This window comes from Micromesistius poutassou (genome assembly GCF_964030765.1).
Source record: "Micromesistius poutassou genome assembly, chromosome: 11".
Taxonomy (NCBI): Eukaryota; Metazoa; Chordata; class Actinopteri; order Gadiformes; family Gadidae; genus Micromesistius; species Micromesistius poutassou.
In genome coordinates, this window is record NC_140281.1 from 13,735,943 (window position 1) to 13,752,338 (window position 16,396).

The 16,396-nt window shown below is 44.1% G+C and overlaps 1 protein-coding gene across 3 annotated transcripts in view; it reads right to left on the reverse strand.

Annotated features, from left to right (window-relative positions):
- Nucleotides 1-8,913: 8,913 nt before the first annotated feature.
- The window catches only part of LOC311355572 (voltage-dependent L-type calcium channel subunit beta-1-like), a 49,770-nt gene continuing 42,287 nt past the window's right edge, over nucleotides 8,914-16,396 (reverse strand). For all 3 annotated transcript variants that reach the window (XM_084475342.1, XM_084475341.1, XM_084475343.1), the window contains 6 exons: nucleotides 16,062-16,120; nucleotides 14,730-14,839; nucleotides 12,361-12,512; nucleotides 11,736-11,831; nucleotides 11,426-11,611; nucleotides 8,914-10,252 (listed from right to left, as the gene is read on the reverse strand). In XM_084475342.1, coding sequence (XP_084331468.1) covers nucleotides 9,551-10,252; nucleotides 11,426-11,611; nucleotides 11,736-11,831; nucleotides 12,361-12,512; nucleotides 14,730-14,839; nucleotides 16,062-16,120 — 1,305 coding nt within the window. In that variant the 3' untranslated portion in view covers nucleotides 8,914-9,550. The remainder of the gene's footprint in view (nucleotides 10,253-11,425; nucleotides 11,612-11,735; nucleotides 11,832-12,360; nucleotides 12,513-14,729; nucleotides 14,840-16,061; nucleotides 16,121-16,396) is intronic.

Consider the following 16,396-nt stretch of genomic DNA (forward strand, 5'->3'; position numbering starts at 1 on the left):
TGTTGAGTGTTGTTTCTATATCAACTGTATGTGGAGACCAAGAGGGAGAACAGTGGGGATCAGAAGAGAGCTGTATGAACCAGAAGATACAAGTAGAGACCAGTTTAGACCAATAGGGAGACAGAGGAGACTAGTTGAATCCAGTAGGTGAAGCCAGTAGAGACCAGTAAAGGCAAGGTGAGACCAGAAGAGAGCAGTAGAAATCAAGAGGAAGACCAGTAGAGATCAGAAGAGACCAGTAGAGACCAATACGGAGACAAGTAGAGACCAGTAGAGACCAAGAGGGAGCGGGGACCAAGAGGTGAGATTGATAAGTATATATAAACCAATAGAGACCAGCAAAGTCTACTATGGACTAATAGGGAGACAAGGTTTGAGAAGAAAAGACCAGCAGAGACCAGGGGAAAACAGTAAAGACCATGGGAGACCATTAGAGACCAGCAGAGAGTAATAAAGACACATAGAGGCTAGGTAAGACCAGGAGAGACCAAGAGGTAGACTAGCAGGGACCAAGAGGGAAACCAATAGAGACCAGCAAAGTCTACTATGGACTAATGGGGAGACCAGGTTTGAGCTAAAGAGACCAGTAGAGACCAGGGGAAACCAATAGCGAGCAGTAGTTACTGATAGAGACTATTTGATTCCCTGAGAGAGAGAGAGAGAGAGAGAGAGAGATTGTGTGTGAGTGTGGCAGAGAGAGAGAGCGAGCGAGAGTGATTGTGTTTGAGTGTGTGGCAGAGAGAGAGAGAGAGAGAGAGAGAGAGAGAGAGAGAGAGAGAGAGAGAGAGAGAGAGAGAGAATGAGTATTGCAGCACCCTGTGTTGCCATAACAGTGACGACATGGCTGCCGTGACAACGGTGGGTAGGAGTGCGCATCAGGAAGACGTATCACGGCAACCAAATCAGCTTGGTTACTATAGACACCGGCAGCGAGCCAAGCAGTGCTACATGCTTTGTTTACATCTGAGCCTCAACTGCACATTCAAATAGAATATAACTGTAGTTATCTGAAATAAAATATGTGCTATAGTTTGATAAATTGTACATCTGTATGTATTTATATACAGAATGTATGTGTTTTTGTGTATGTACTGTATGTGTGTGTGTGTGTTTCATAACACTGTACTGCATTTTGTTTACTTGGTGTTATATTGCAGATACAATTATGAAAAGTAATCAATACAAATATATGTATTAGAATTCTAAACAACTGTCTTGGTTATACTGTTTGACTGCAAGCACCAAAGTCCTCAGTTTCATCCCCAATATCTAGCTGGATTCTACTTTTATTGTACTTACATTAAATGATCAGATAATCATGAAATGTGCGTACAAAAGAAGTGCATGAACTTAAACCCTTAAATGTAACCCTAAAACATAACCTCAAACCTAAACGAAACCCTTACCATACAACCAAACTTTAAAATCAAACTCTTAAACCCAGAACCAAAACACACACAGGAAACCAGTGTGCGAAATAGGGGGGGGTCCGGGGCTGGGCCCCCCCGATTAACCCATGAGACCCCCTGAAAGCCTCAAAAGCAAAATTTGAAGGGGGTCTCAAATTTCGTATATATATATATATATTTTTTTTTTTATTGTCACTAATGGTAATTTAAATGTGTTTAAGCTCACCATGTCCAGTATTCTGAATTTTAAACATTTATTCACAAATATGTTCTATTTTTTGCCAAGTGGAGCCAGCCAGTCCTGTGCGCCAAACAGAAGAAGGGCCCTATCTTGCGCCCGGTGCCCGGCACAAAGCTGATTTTCCCCCGCAGCAACGCCTGGAGAGGCGTGTCGGCGAAAAGCAGGGGCGTGTTCCGGCGCAAATGATACTTGGTGCTATTTTAGTGATCTTTTTTAAAAAACATTTACAAAATTCAAAAAAGGCACATCACATTCATATTCTTGTCATATTAAAGAAAAAAACCGAGCGAGGTCAACACACTTAACATAAAAGAAAGTAGACAAAACAAAACAAAATAAAAACAAAAGGATTAACACAAGTGATCAATCAGGAATCAGGGCACACAAATATTCATTAAAATGCTGGGCTCCTTTAATTTTACACTGTTTAATTGTTTTTTTATATAATACTAATTTGTTGTAAAATGCATTGAAAACGGTGGAAGTTTTAAGAAAACAACATTTATGAATAAAATATTTTGCCAATAGAATCAAATTATTATTTCCAAATTCAGTTTTTTTGTTTTCCATTTGAAGACCAGTACTGAAACCTATCCCAGAAAGTTTGGGTTGCATTACAAAGAAAAAAGAGATGTTCTACAGTTTCAATATCGGAATTACAGAAAGTACATACATTCAAATCAAGATTAAATCTTTGATTTAAGAAGTCATTACATGGATAAATCTAATTTGTAAATTCCTGGACTATATATTTTCTCTTAAGCAGTGAAGGGAAGCAGATTAAATTAAGGGAAGTTCTTATAAATTTGTTGTTACATTTTTTATCTGGAAAATTTTCTCCCTCTATAAATAATGAAGGCTCTTGTGGAATGATCACAGAGTAGGTTAGCATGCCTTTGGTTAAAAGGATCATAGCTTGTGGTATTGCCTTAATTACAGCTTTGTATTGCTTTTCAGTACAAACCAAATTATATTTCACAATGAAAGAATTATATGTTAAGATATTACCACTATTATCCAACAAATGACAAATTGACCAAATACCTTTCTCCATCCATTCCTTGTAAAATAAAGATTTTCTCCTAATTAGAATACAGCTGTTATTCCATATTGGGACAGTGTGTGGAGTAAAATTATGCTTGTATATGAGTTTCCAGTAAAGGAGAACCTGACAATGAAAAGCTGACAACTTGACTGGTAATTTGGAAATATCATAATCGCATCTTAATAAGAAATCAATGTTACCAAAATTACTGAAGATCTTGGATGGGAAATCAAACCAAAAACTATAACCTTTTCTAATAAAATTTTGTAACCATTTTAATTTGATGGTACCATTCATAGGATCAAAGTCAATGACATTTAGACCACCATCTTCAGCAGATTTAACTATATCGCTTTTTCTTATATAATGATACTTATTTTTCCATATAAAATTTAAGTTATCTTGATTAATTCTCTTGATTAGTTTGTTGGGTATATCCAAAGAATATGCTGGGTAAATTAGTCTAGATAAACTTTTAGTTTATCTAGCATTTTAGTGAGTAGAATGCGTCCAAAAATGGATAAGTCTCTCTGAAGCCAACTGTTGAGAATAGTTTTATTGTTTTTAATATTACTTTCTATATTCGATGTCTCTCTTACTTTTTTATCTTTTGTGACTATAATACCTAAATATTTGACTTCACTTTTAAATGGGATATTATATACAGTACTTAAAGGATGATCATGGATACTTTAATTTCAAGCCAGATGCTTTGGAAAATAAGGATATTTCTTTATTTCTTAATACTGCTGGAATTTGTGCCGTATTTTTTTAAAATAAAGTTGTGTCATCTGCCAGTTGACTTATAACCAATGAATTTCTCATTACATTTAATGGTTGGACATTTTGACAATTGTTTACATGAATTGCCAATAACTCAACAAGGATAAACAATAAAGGCGAGGTTGGACAACCTTGATGAATACCTCTTTTTATGTCAAAACGCCCTGTTGTTCCAAATGGTAGGGAAACTGAACTATTAATGTCTTTATATAGTAGATTGACTATATTAATGAACTTTTCTCCAAAACCAAGTACATCATCTTCAATTAAATGCCTGTAGTCAACAAATCTAATACCAATCTTATATTGTTATGTATGGATCTATCTCTGAGAAAACCAGATTGGGTGTCAGATATAATATGTGTCAAACCATCCTTTAATCTCTCAGCAATCACATGTGTAAACAATTTATAGTCAGTATTCAATAAAGTGATACGGCGAAGATTATTTTTAGTGATCTAAAAAATGCGCCAATGCAATTGCGCCACTGACCGAAAAATACCTGGTCTATCGGATAGCGCAGTTGTTGTTGCTATTTTGACGTGCCATGGCAGGTCGGAACTACAACATAGCCTACGCTTACACACGTAGGCTATACACACAGGCATGCAAACTAGTCACCTTTCGGCAAAATTCGCAGTTTTTTAAACAAAATTGGCCACTTGTGTGATTCGATTGTGAGATCCATTGAGAAAACATTGGGGGTGGGAGGGGGGGGGTCTACAGTCTGACGAAAACGAGACGATAACTAAATAAAAATCAATTTAGGATGACAAAAACTACGACAAAATCTTTTGACACTTTCGTTAACGAATAAAAACGAGACGAAAATGTAAGTGGGACGATTTGGGAAGCGATCCCATCAGAACTAAGCTCTTTATGTGGGGAAGTACTGATCGTCCCGCCCGGCAGGTCAACTAGCAGGCGCTTGCTGCGTCGCAAGCAAGTGTCCCTTTGTAAACAGTTTGGCGCAACAATCACAGGTTAAAACACAACCAACTTGTAGTCATTGGCAGATGAGTCATCCTGAAATTCACGCAAAGATAAGCATACTTAAACAGTTTTTTTCTTTCAAGCTAATGTTATGTGTGTTTTCACTAAAATTGGAATACAATACAAGCTGAAAGAAACCACCGCTGTTCTGTAACGGTACCGGAGCTCTGTGCTGTCGACACCACAGTGGGGCACAGAAACACAGGATTCACTGTGGTTTCTGTGACATGAGAAACACAAAAAATGAATACTAATGTTTTATAAAGAAAGCTATCTTAGTGGGAAAGCCACGCAACAGATAGCCACGGTTACATACAGTAATGTTCTTATGACAGGAGAAAGGAGCAGAAATATAGTATAGAGACAACTTGGAGCTGTGTGCACGTGTATGTTTGAGTGAGAGACGAGTGGATGAGAGAGAAAAATCTGACCCCCCTCCATTCTACCTGGTACAGAAGGCCTCCGACAAGGATGGGCCACTGAGTGCAAATAAAGCTAGTGCATCCCAGAACAACAACAGACCAAGGAGGACGCCAGAGCAAAATGCATTGTACACACAGGATTAGCAGTCCCAATGATTGAAGATGAGGACTTTGTTTTAATGATTGATACCGTTGATAGGAGGCTGACTGTTCCCCAGAAAACAGACAAACATTATGAATCATCATTGGTGTTTTTGCAATTTTTTATTTTTCTGCAAAGAAAAAGCAAGGCCATATTTCTTTTTTATATGAGACTTGGTTATAAGATAAATAAAGTTGTTTCATATCACAACAGTTTAGTTTGTGTATGTATATTTCATGTTTATTTCATTAATAAAAAAAAACATGCGCGCAGGTTAAAAAAAAAAAACATGGGCGCAGGTCAATCTTTTTTTATTTATAAAAATAATGATAAAGAAAAATTATCTAAAATTAAAAAAATTAAAAAATTATATATATAAAAAAAAAAAAATGATCAAAAAAAATGATTAAAAAAAATGATCAAAAAAAAAAATTATATAATAAAAAAAAAAATCTGACCTGCACGTGCATGTTTTTTTTTGGACATGCGCGCGCAGGTCAAAAAAAAACATGCGCGCAGGTAAAAAAAAAAACATGCGCGCAGGTCAGGTATTATATATATATATATATATATATATTTTTTTTTTTTAAATCATTTTTTTATAATTTTTTTTAATAATTAAAAAAAATAATAATTAACTCCCCGGAGTATAAGCCTGGAACCCCCTAGTGGGTCTGTGTTTTCCTCGGCTCACGCATCATTCTCACCTTTTTCATCCCAAACCAATTTGCATGCCTGACACAGCACAAACATGCAAACTATTAACCTGATTTAAATATTATGATGTCAAAGATTATTCATACGTGTGAAACTGCATAGAAATAGCGTGTGGATTGTGGAAACATTTTTTTCCATAGGGCTGCATGAATGAACATACTAATTTATGAACTAAATCAACTGAAATAGGCTGACAATGTTCTGAGCTAAATTAATCTACAAGCGGACATCACTATCAAACACTATCAAACACAAACATTCACCCCAGATACCGATTAACAGGGTTATATCCAGCCTCTCAGCATTGTCATGGTGATGCTGACACAACAACTGGAGGAGGCTGGTTTGGGAGGCTGGGTTGGGGGGGGGGAGACAAGGGGAGGGGGGATGGCAGGTGGCTGTGTGTCTCGGAGGAGTCTTTAGAAGACTTTATTATTAAAGTTAATATTAAAGTTATTATTATAAATTATTTATTTATAGACGCTTGTTTTAAACCATCTGTCTGGTTCTTGTGCTCTGGAACAGAGACAAAAACGCCGGATAACGGCCCTCAACTGCTAGCTGAATAAACAGCCCCTCGTTTATCAACTACATTCACAAATACACCTGTAAAAAGAACAGTAACACCTTGGACTGTAGCCAGGACCCTGAAACAAAGTAGTATAAAGTAGAGTAGCATTAGTGTCAAGTACCGTCGCAATAGTGTCACGTATAGTTGTATAACTTTCGGTAGTACAGTAAAATAGTATAATGGTCAAAAGTATTGTAGTCTAAAGTAATGAATAATGTAAAGTCAAGCCGTACAAAGTTCAGCAGTATATAGGACAGTAGTAGCTAATGCAGTATAGAAGTATAAAGCATAGTTATTTGTAAAATATAGATGTATACCAGGCAGTTAAAGAAAATCTGAATAACAGATAGCTAGTGTGATAGATCTTCCACTCCAAACCTTTATTGTGTAGTATATACATTCTGCTAAAACACACAGATCGAATACACTAGCCGTGGAAAAGGGAGGACCTCAGAGAAATCACTGAACAGCCTGGACGCTGCGCTATAGCAGCACACTGAGCTTTATCTACGGCTGTAAGAAGAGTCTCTCTGGTGAAGAAGTAAAGGGAACATTTCAGGGGTCAACTCAGGTATGAAATGTCCGAATTAACTATCAATATTTTGAAGTTCGATTCAAGTTGATTTGAAGATAAAATTCACCTGAATATAGCAAAAGATATTTTTTAAAAATATGTATTAAAAAAAAATAGGGCTTCATAATACTAAGGTGAAAATAAAAGGAGAAACTAAGGTAGAGGTAACGGAGTAAGACAAATATTATTTTCTAGTTTTTTTTATTTAAGGGTGTTGATGTACCCCCAGTGGAGTCATTAGAAAAATACAAGAATTACTTATTGTGCAGAGCAGGAAGTTGGTTTGTCTTCAGGTGGAGCTGAAGCTACCTAATCAACAAACAACATAAAATATCTGAAAATAAGAATCATACCAAAGCAATGAAATTGAAATGTAATCGTCTGTGAAAAGCAACACCCACTCACCTGGTTGGTCCTCACATCAGTGGTCGAATTGAAGGAAGCCAATCGAATATGCTTCCGAATAAGGTATTTTACCAATCCTTAAACCTAGACCTAAACTCCCAGCCTGAACCTAACACTAAAAGGTGATCCTAATCGGAACACCTTACCCTAAAATCAAACTCCAAAACCAGAATCTTAAACCTTACCCTAATCAGGAAGCCCAACCCTAAATACCCAGCCATGAAAAGTCACCCTAGCCCTAAAAATAAACCCTAAAACCAACACAAAACCCTTAAACCTAGCCCTAGGAAACCCGAACCCTAAACCCTAACACTGATACAAAACCCTTAACCTATCCTTAGTCTAGAACCAAAAAAACAAACCATAAAACCTAAAAGCCCTGACACACTAAACGTCAAGGAAGCAGCTGCGACGAAGGTCTCACCTCGCCTGGGTCTTGGCCAAAAAGTTGCACTGGAACACACCGCAAAGACTACAGCCAACGGCATAGTAGCACGAACGATCCAGGCCTGCGTAAGAGGAAATATCTCTCCCTACCAGCAGGTGGCGGTAGTCTTTATTCGTCTTTCAAAAAGGGACACCGGAAGACCTAGGACTACACACATTGAACAGAGCAGAACGGTTTTGTGATATAGCTACTTCTAATCGAGAATTTGAGAAAATAATGAATCATCTGATGAGATAAAGGGGAAAATTAACCTTCTTTGTGTGTGCCCTCTTAAGAATGTAGTTTTCTGCTTTATTCACTTCCATCTCTCTTCTCGTGCATTGATTCACTTAAGCTGAATAGCCAATCGGAGGGATTTCTCTCACCGACTGCCTCCGTCTCTAGATTCAACATGCTGAATCGGCCGCAGACACTCACCAACGGCCCTGCCCCGGGGTGTCCGGGCCTTAACCCTAATAGGAAACCATAACCTTATATCCAACCAGAGCCGCTGCTAAGCTTTTGGGGGCCCTACGCGCTGGTTGTTGGCGGGGGGAGGGGGGGGGGGGTTGGTTGTAAAATGTAAATGTAAATCAGCTTTTTTGGCCAAGTATGCTCACACATATAAGGAATTTGGTCTCTGCATTTATCCCATCCGTGAATTAGTGAAACACACAGCACACAGTGAGGTGAAGCAACCACTGCTCAACCACTTCCCCCACCCACATTTTTCCTAGTGGGTCGGGGATCGAACCAGCAACCCTTCGGTTTAAAGGCCGAAGCCACGGCTGTCCGTTGGCGGGAGGGGGGTTGTTTGTACGTCCGTTGGCAGGGGGAGGGGGGGGGGGGTTGGTTGTACGTCCGTTGGCAGGGGGGGGGGGGGGGGGGTTGGTTGGTTGTACGTCCATTGGCAGGGGGGGGGTGCACCGCCTCCGATGTGAAAATGGAGTGGAATTCGCAATTGAGAAATAACAACGGTGGACCTGTTCGTAATTCATTTATATATTTTGAAAATTGTGATGTAATAATTCTCAACGTTAATTTTGGGGGCCCCCCCTAGGTACTTAACATAAAACCCCAATCCTGAATCCAGAAACCAAACCCTTAAACCAAGCCCTAAAACCAACACAAAACCCTAAGCTTAACCCTTACACCAAGAAAGCACAGGAGAAGTTCAGCTCTGTTCATGCTTTATCAAACACAGTTTAAAATATGCATATTTCAAAATATCCATGCATATCCACACATAAACCACAATGTCTATGCATAGATACACACATTTATATTAGTATATTGTGTCTATAGAATAAAATATCCCCGTTGCCTGGCAACAGTCTTTACAAAGGAAGCATTCGGTGGGGTCAGGGGGGAAACAGGAAGTAGCAGCACAGTGGAAACAAAATGGACGCCCGGTCACACTCAATCCGTATGTGTTTATGTATGTGCATGTGTTTTTATGTTTGTATTTAAGTCTGTATATGCGTTTGGTTTGTTTATGTTTGAAAATGTATATATATATAAATATATATATATATATATATATGTATGTGTTTATGTTTGTGCATGTTCAGTGGATATGTATGTTTTTGTATGTGTGTGTATTTTGAATGTGTGTGTATGTTGTATATGTGTGTAATTGTGCATAATTGTGCATGTTGTATCTGTGTGTATGTTGTGTGTGTGTGTGCATGTGGGTTGTGTATGTGTGTGTATGGTGTATGTGGGTTGTGTATGTTCTTTAAGTTGTTTGTGTATGTATGTGTTTAGGTGGGTTGTGTGTGTAGGTTCTTTGTGTGTGTATGTGTGTGTTTGTGGGTTGGGTCACTGGTGGATGTAAGGGTCTCTAGACCAATCCCCTGCCTCGCCTCTCTTCCGGGAGGCCCCGCCCCCCTCACAGTAGTGGTGGTGGTGGTGGGGGTCCCGCGGGTGGGGGTGGGGGTGTGAGCGCTGCTTGTTCCTCTCGTTGTGGTCCTGCTCACGCTCCACCCCTCCCCCTCGGTGGTGGTGGTGGTGGTGGTGGTCTCTGTACCGTCCTCCACCTCCACCACCGTCCTCATACTCCTCCTCCTCCTCCTCCTCCTCCTGTTCCTGCTCCTGCTGATGGCGGGGCTGTCGGGGGTGTGGCTGGGGGTGGGAGTGCGCTCTTGGCTCCATGTGGGCGGAGTCCCGGCTCTCGGGGGTCTCTGAGTCAAGCGTCTCCTGGCGGGAGAGGCCGCGCGCCCGGCTGCTGTTGCCGTGGTGATGGTGGTGGTGGTGATGGTGTGGCTGGTCGGCGCGGGTGGTGGAGGAGCGGTGGTGGACGTGCTGGGGCCTCCTGGAGGAGTCTGTCCTCAGGGGGGGCTCCTCCTCATTCTGCTCTCTCTCCTCCTCCTCCTCCTCTTCCTCCTCTCCGTCGGCCTGCTCCTGGCTCTCCTGCCGCTGCTGCTGCTGCTGCTGCTGCTGGTGATGATGATGATGATGATGATCTGAGGCCTTCCTCTCCACTCCTCCTCCCCGGTCGGCTTTCTGCTCGCTCACTCCACTCTGAGGATAGCAACACATGCCGGTTAAAATATGCTAATAAAACCTGTGAGCACACATGCTAACGCAGCAACCTATCACAACAAACCCACTGCACACTAGCAGGCCACATGCAGGACCATGAACACATCAAACATTACCAGCGGCGCTTTTCAACACTGGGGTCATAAGTGGGCCCTGGGATGACCACAATGAAGATTATTTTCTAATACATAAATAAATAAGGAGTAATGACTAACTGTAATTAGATTGGAGGCTGAAGGTCAGATTCCATGTACACACCAATGAAACCACCGAAAAATCCCCAACCAACATGTTACTCAGGCGCTGTTGGCGATTGGCTCAAATGTGTCCAGGGTGATGTCATGGGACGTTACATCACATGGCACTGATTGAACCAATTAGAAGCAAGAACCGTTGGGTAAGCTGCGGCCCAGCAGTGATTTAGGGGTTCTTTAAAGACTCAAGCACAGCACGTAATAGCCCAACTTACCACTGAGTTCCCTAGAACTATTCAGAAGCATCAGAAGCATTGCCCATATCTATCTGTAAGTTTCCACCAGGAGAGCAATGTAGGCAGGAAGGGACCATGTAATGGTTAGTGATGTGACTCAAACACACATATTCAGACACAACACAGACATAATGCAACATCTTAACCTCATCCCTAAACCTAACCATCTCTTACCTAGTACCTAAACTAAGGCATCGCTAACCTAATCCCTACACATAACCATCTCTAACCTAATACCTAACCTTAAACATCTTTAACCTAATACCTAAACTAAGGCATCTATAACCTAATCCCTACACTTAACCATCTCTAACCTAATACCTAACCTTAAACATCTCTAACCTAATACCTAAACTAAGGAATCTCTAACCTATAACACAAACTAAGGCATCTCTAACCTAATACCTACACTTAACCATCTCTAATCTAATACATAACCTCAACCATCTCTAACCTAATACCTAAACTAAGGCATCTCTAACATAATACATAACCATAACCATCTCTAACCCCACAACTACACTTAACCATTTCTAACCTAGTTCCACCCTCTGTAACCGTCCACCTGAACCTAACCATCTGAATTCAATGGTACAGTCAGTATGATAACCAGGGTTGGGGGTGGGTGGGGTTATGGGGGTACGGGTGGGGGTCTGGTCTACCTGGAAGCCTGCGGCGGGAGGGGGGGGGCTGATGGGCAGGGGCTCCTCCTCCGGTTCCGGCAGGGGCTCCTCGGGAGGACTGGAGCTGGGGGGGTGGGTGCTCTTCCAGTAGGCCTCCAGGTAGTCGGCCATGTGCTCGCAGGCGTCCTCCAGCTGGTTCTCGTCCAGGATGATGTCGAACATCTCCTGGAACCCAGAGAAGCGAGACGGAGGTCGACACACAGAGAACCTTTGTGTAGGTAACACGTATGGGTGTAGGTCAGTAGTACATGTGTAGGTAACATGTATGTGTTTTTGCTGCTATACTCACAGGAGTGCACTGCGAAAGCTTGTCGGACGCAACCATTTGGACATTGAGGTGCTTTGCCTGGGACTTCCCCCTGGACTTTATCAGCCTTGTAAGGACCTGTGGGGGGGGGGTCAAGGTCAGGGGACACTTAACACCTCAGCGAGACCAGCGAGATCAACGGTCATCACTACGGCGCCGCATACCCATTGTACAACAGTAGAAACACCAAGACGAGGCAGGTTGTAAGAGGAGTTGACAACAATAGAAGGGCGAGACAGTAGAGGTGAGAGAGGAGAGAGAAAAGGGAGAGAGAGCAGGGAACAGGCTCCAGCCAGTACTCACCACTAACCTCACTGTGCTATCTCATTGAAATACAACACAGACACAACAATGTGTCCCCTGAATATATCAAATATGTGTCCTAGTTCTAGACAGCTCCGGTCGGCCGGATTATTGTCTACTGCTGAGAGATTGTTAGGGTTTAATTTGTGTGTTTGGACGTCTTCCCATACTTGTAGCTACAGCGGCGGCGGATCCTGATGAAATACTTTGAGCTGGGCGGACGTAGTACGAGGCCTCATGTTTAATCCAGGACTGGGAGGGTTAGCGTCAGGGGTCAGCCCCGCCGCCCCCCCCTGCTCCTCACCTTAACGGAGTTGATCTTGACGTAGATGAGGATGGGGGCCAGGGAGGTCTTGCCCAGCTGAGAGGGGTGGTTGATGGTGTCTGCGTCCAGCACCACCAGCTGGAGCGTCCGGGCCAACTCAAAGATCCTCTCGATCTCGCTCTGGACCTCCGCTGTGCGGACAGAGAAGCAGACGGAATACTGAACATTCAAATATCACCATAACAACTCGGGGGGGGGGGGGGGTGGTAGCGCAAGCTTCCACCCTAATAATTGTTTGTTGATTTCAAATCCAAAGGTTTGATAATCCTGTGGGTCTGAAATTCCTTACAATGTGTGGCTGTATTACTGTTGTGATTCACGCTAGTATTAACTGTGTATCATTCTGCCTTGAGTCACAAGTCAAACCAGCTTCTGGCGAGCCTCACAGCCCTCCATGTGGTTTTAATCTGTAGAATACATTGGGTCCTGATTGCTCCACTTCTGCTGCATATGAGAGACTTGATACAGACACATTCCTGTACTGTCTGGGGAGGGGGGGGGGGTTCCTGGGTAGCCAGGAGCTAAACGCATGACCTCAGGAGAACATTACATAAGCCCAGCATTCAGAAGCTAGGGACTGCTCCAAACCAAAAGCCCACCAAGTAAAACACACTCAAAAAGATGCCGCTGAAAAGCCTCATGGGAAATAAGATGGGGGGACCATCTTATTCATCTTAATCAAGAACAAACCTGTCATCACCGAAACAAGCCTGTTTCTAAGCTTTGCGGTGCTAAAACTATAGCTTCACTTCTGCTGCTCTTCGAGCCTTGATGACATCATCCCTCTTGAATCCCCCCCCCCCACCCATCACCTCCCTTGAGTTGGTCTTGAACCCTCAACTCAGAGTCCTCCTCATCATCCTCATCGTCATCCGCTTATCCGGGGTCGGGTCGCGGGGGCATCAGCTCAAGCAGGGGGCCCCAGACTTCCCTTTCCCGGGCCATGTTGACCTGCTCTGACGGGGGATCCCTAGGCGTTCCCAGGCCAATGTTGAGATATAATCTCCCCACCTAGTCCTGGGTCTTCCCCGTGGTCTCCTCCCCATTGGTCGTGCCTGAAACACTGCCCACCGTCCAGTGGGCATCCTTACCAGATGCCCGAACCACCTCAACTGACTCCTTTCTAAGCAGAGGAGCTGCGGCTCTAATTCGAGTTCCTCACGGATGACTGAACTTCTCCCCCTATCCCTAAGGGAGAAGCCAGCCACCCTCCTGAGAAAACTAATCTCGGCCACTTGTACCCGCAATCTCGTCCTTTCAGTCATCACCCATCCCTCATAACCATAGGTGAGGTTAGGAACGAAGATCGACCGGTAGATCGAGAGCTTTGCCTTGCGGCTCAGCTCTCTTTTCGTCACAACGGTGCGGTAAAGCGAACGCAATACCGCCCTCGCTGCTCCGCTCCGCTCGCTGGCCGGATTCTCCGGCCAATCTCACGCTCCATTGTACCTTCGCGAACAAGACCCCGAGGTACTCCTTCACTTAGGCTAAGGACTCATTTCCTACCCGGAGTAGGCAATCCACTGGTTTCCTGCTAAGAGTCATGGCCTCAGATTTAGCGGTGCTGATCCTCATCCCAGCCGCTTCACACTCGGCCGCCAGTCGATCCAGTGAGTGCTGAACGTCGAAGGCCGATGATGCCATCAGGACCACATCATCTGCAAAGAGCAGTGTTGAGATCCTCAGACCACCGAACTGCAACCCCTCCTCACCACGACTACGCCTCGATATCCTGTCCATGAATATCACAAACAGGATTGGTAACAAAGCGCAGCCCTGGCGGAGGCCAACACCCACTGGGAACGAAACTGACTGGCTGCCGAGAACGCGGACACAGCTCTCGCTTTGGGAGTACAGAGATTGGATGGCCCTAAGGAGTGACCCCCTTACCCCATACTCCCGCAGCATCTCCCACAGTTTCTCCCGGGGGACCCGGTCATATGCCTTCTCCAGATCCACAAAACACATGTAGACTGGATGGGCATACTCCTATGCCCCCTCCATGATCCTTGCGAGAGTGAAGAGCTGGTCCGTAGTACCACATCCGGGGCGGAAACCGCATTGTTCCTCTTCAATCTGAGGTTTGACAATCGGCCGAACCCTCCTTTCCAGCACCTTGGAGTAGACTTTACCAGGGAGGCTGAGACTCAAATCAGTCACTGATCCTTTATATTCTTGGGGGGGGGCGGTTAATCATAATCAATGTGAATAGCCCATCATATCTTTCCCTTAAACTCCCTTTCTTTTTCTCCACGACGCTGCCTCCTGAAACCCAGAAGGTAACGGGCAGATGTTGGCGGTGCCCTTGTTTGTGTAGCGGTGGCGGAGGTGGGTGCGGGACAACATACCGAGGTTGGAGCGCGTGTTGGAGCGCTCAATGATGGCGTGCTTGCTGGGGTTGTTGAGCACTGAGCGTTTGGCCAGCGAGATGTCCGCCGTCACCCTGGTGATGGTGATCCTGGATGAGAGGAGGAGACGCCAGAGAACCAAGCGTTACGGACGTGGTGGCAGGATGTTGACTAGTTACAGTTAGGGTGTTTGACTCCCGGCTGAAAGGCTCTGGGTTTGATCCCCAATGTCCAGGGTCTACCTGTAGGCATCCTAGAGCAAAACCCTCTAGCTGCTCCTTAATGACCTGACCTGTGTTCACTGATGGTCACTCAGGGCAAAAAGCCCTGTCTAGTGCTACATTCCCAAAAAGTACATAGTGAAGCATAGCTCAACTTAGCATTCAAACCAGTTGACTGGTCAACCAGTTAATGGTTCTATCTAGTTGCTGTTGGTATCTCGGCATGGTAAACAGTAGAGAGGTGTTGAACCCAAGCATAAGCGGCCGTGGGTGGCAGGGAGCGACCAAACGACATGAACAACACTCCCGAGTGGGTAGGAGGGTGGGGAGCGACCCAACGACAGGAACAACACTCCAGAGCAGGTAGGAGGGTGGGGAGCGACTCAACGACATGAACAACACTCAAGAGCGGGTAGGAGGGTGGGGAGAGACCCAACGACATGAACAACACTCCAGAGCAGGTCGGAGGGTGGGGAGCGACCCAACGACATGAACAGAAACAACACACCAGCTTGTTGGAAAAGAAAAAAGAGAAGAAGGGATTGACTGCAGCTGCTGAACCTGACTTGAGTCCAGGTGGAGAAACAAGATGGAATGGGTGAGAGGGAGCGATAGATAGATGGGAGACAGGAGAATAGATGGAGGGATTTGTGGAGGAGTTAGAGAGGTGGAGAGATAGATAGATGGGAGACAGGAGAATAGATGGAGGGATTTGTGGAGGAGTTAGAGAGGTGGAGGGATAGATGGATGGGGGATGAAGTGAGGAGCGAGGGTAGAGGAAAGAGATGGCCTATTAAGGACATGGACCCTGGACTATTTAAAGAAGACTTCCCTGACCAAACAAACACACAGATACACACACAGATACACACTCTCTCACCAAGCCCCAGGGGAAATGGAAATACCAGAGAGAGAAAGGGCGGGAGGAAAGAGGGGAGGGAGAGAGAAGGAAGAGAGTAAGAGGGTGAGAAGGAGAGAGATAGAAGACAGGAAGAGAGGAGAGGGGAGAGGGAGAGAGAGAAAAGAGAGGAAGAGGGGAGAGGGAGGGATAGAAGAGGGGGAGAGGGAGAGTGAGGGGGGGAAATAAAGGACCGCTGCACGGTGAACCTACCTTCCCTCAAATCTGTGTTTCAGGAAGTCAAACAGCGCCTTCTGCATCATGTCCGTCACCTTTCAACAAGATGAGACGAGGGTTAGGACTCTGGGTCTGGGGTCTGGGGGAGGGTCTGTTCTGGACCAGGAGGGGTCTGGGTTAGGGTTAGCGTCTGTTCTAGGGCTCTGCGTAGACAGTGAGACTTTGCTCTTTTAACTTTGCCAGATATCCAGACTAGCTCACATTCATGATGGATCTAGGATGGATCGTTAATCATTATACAACATTAATCATGTCGTGTAATGTGGTCTGTGGAGCTTTGAGACTGTAGCGTTCATTAAGGAATATACTAA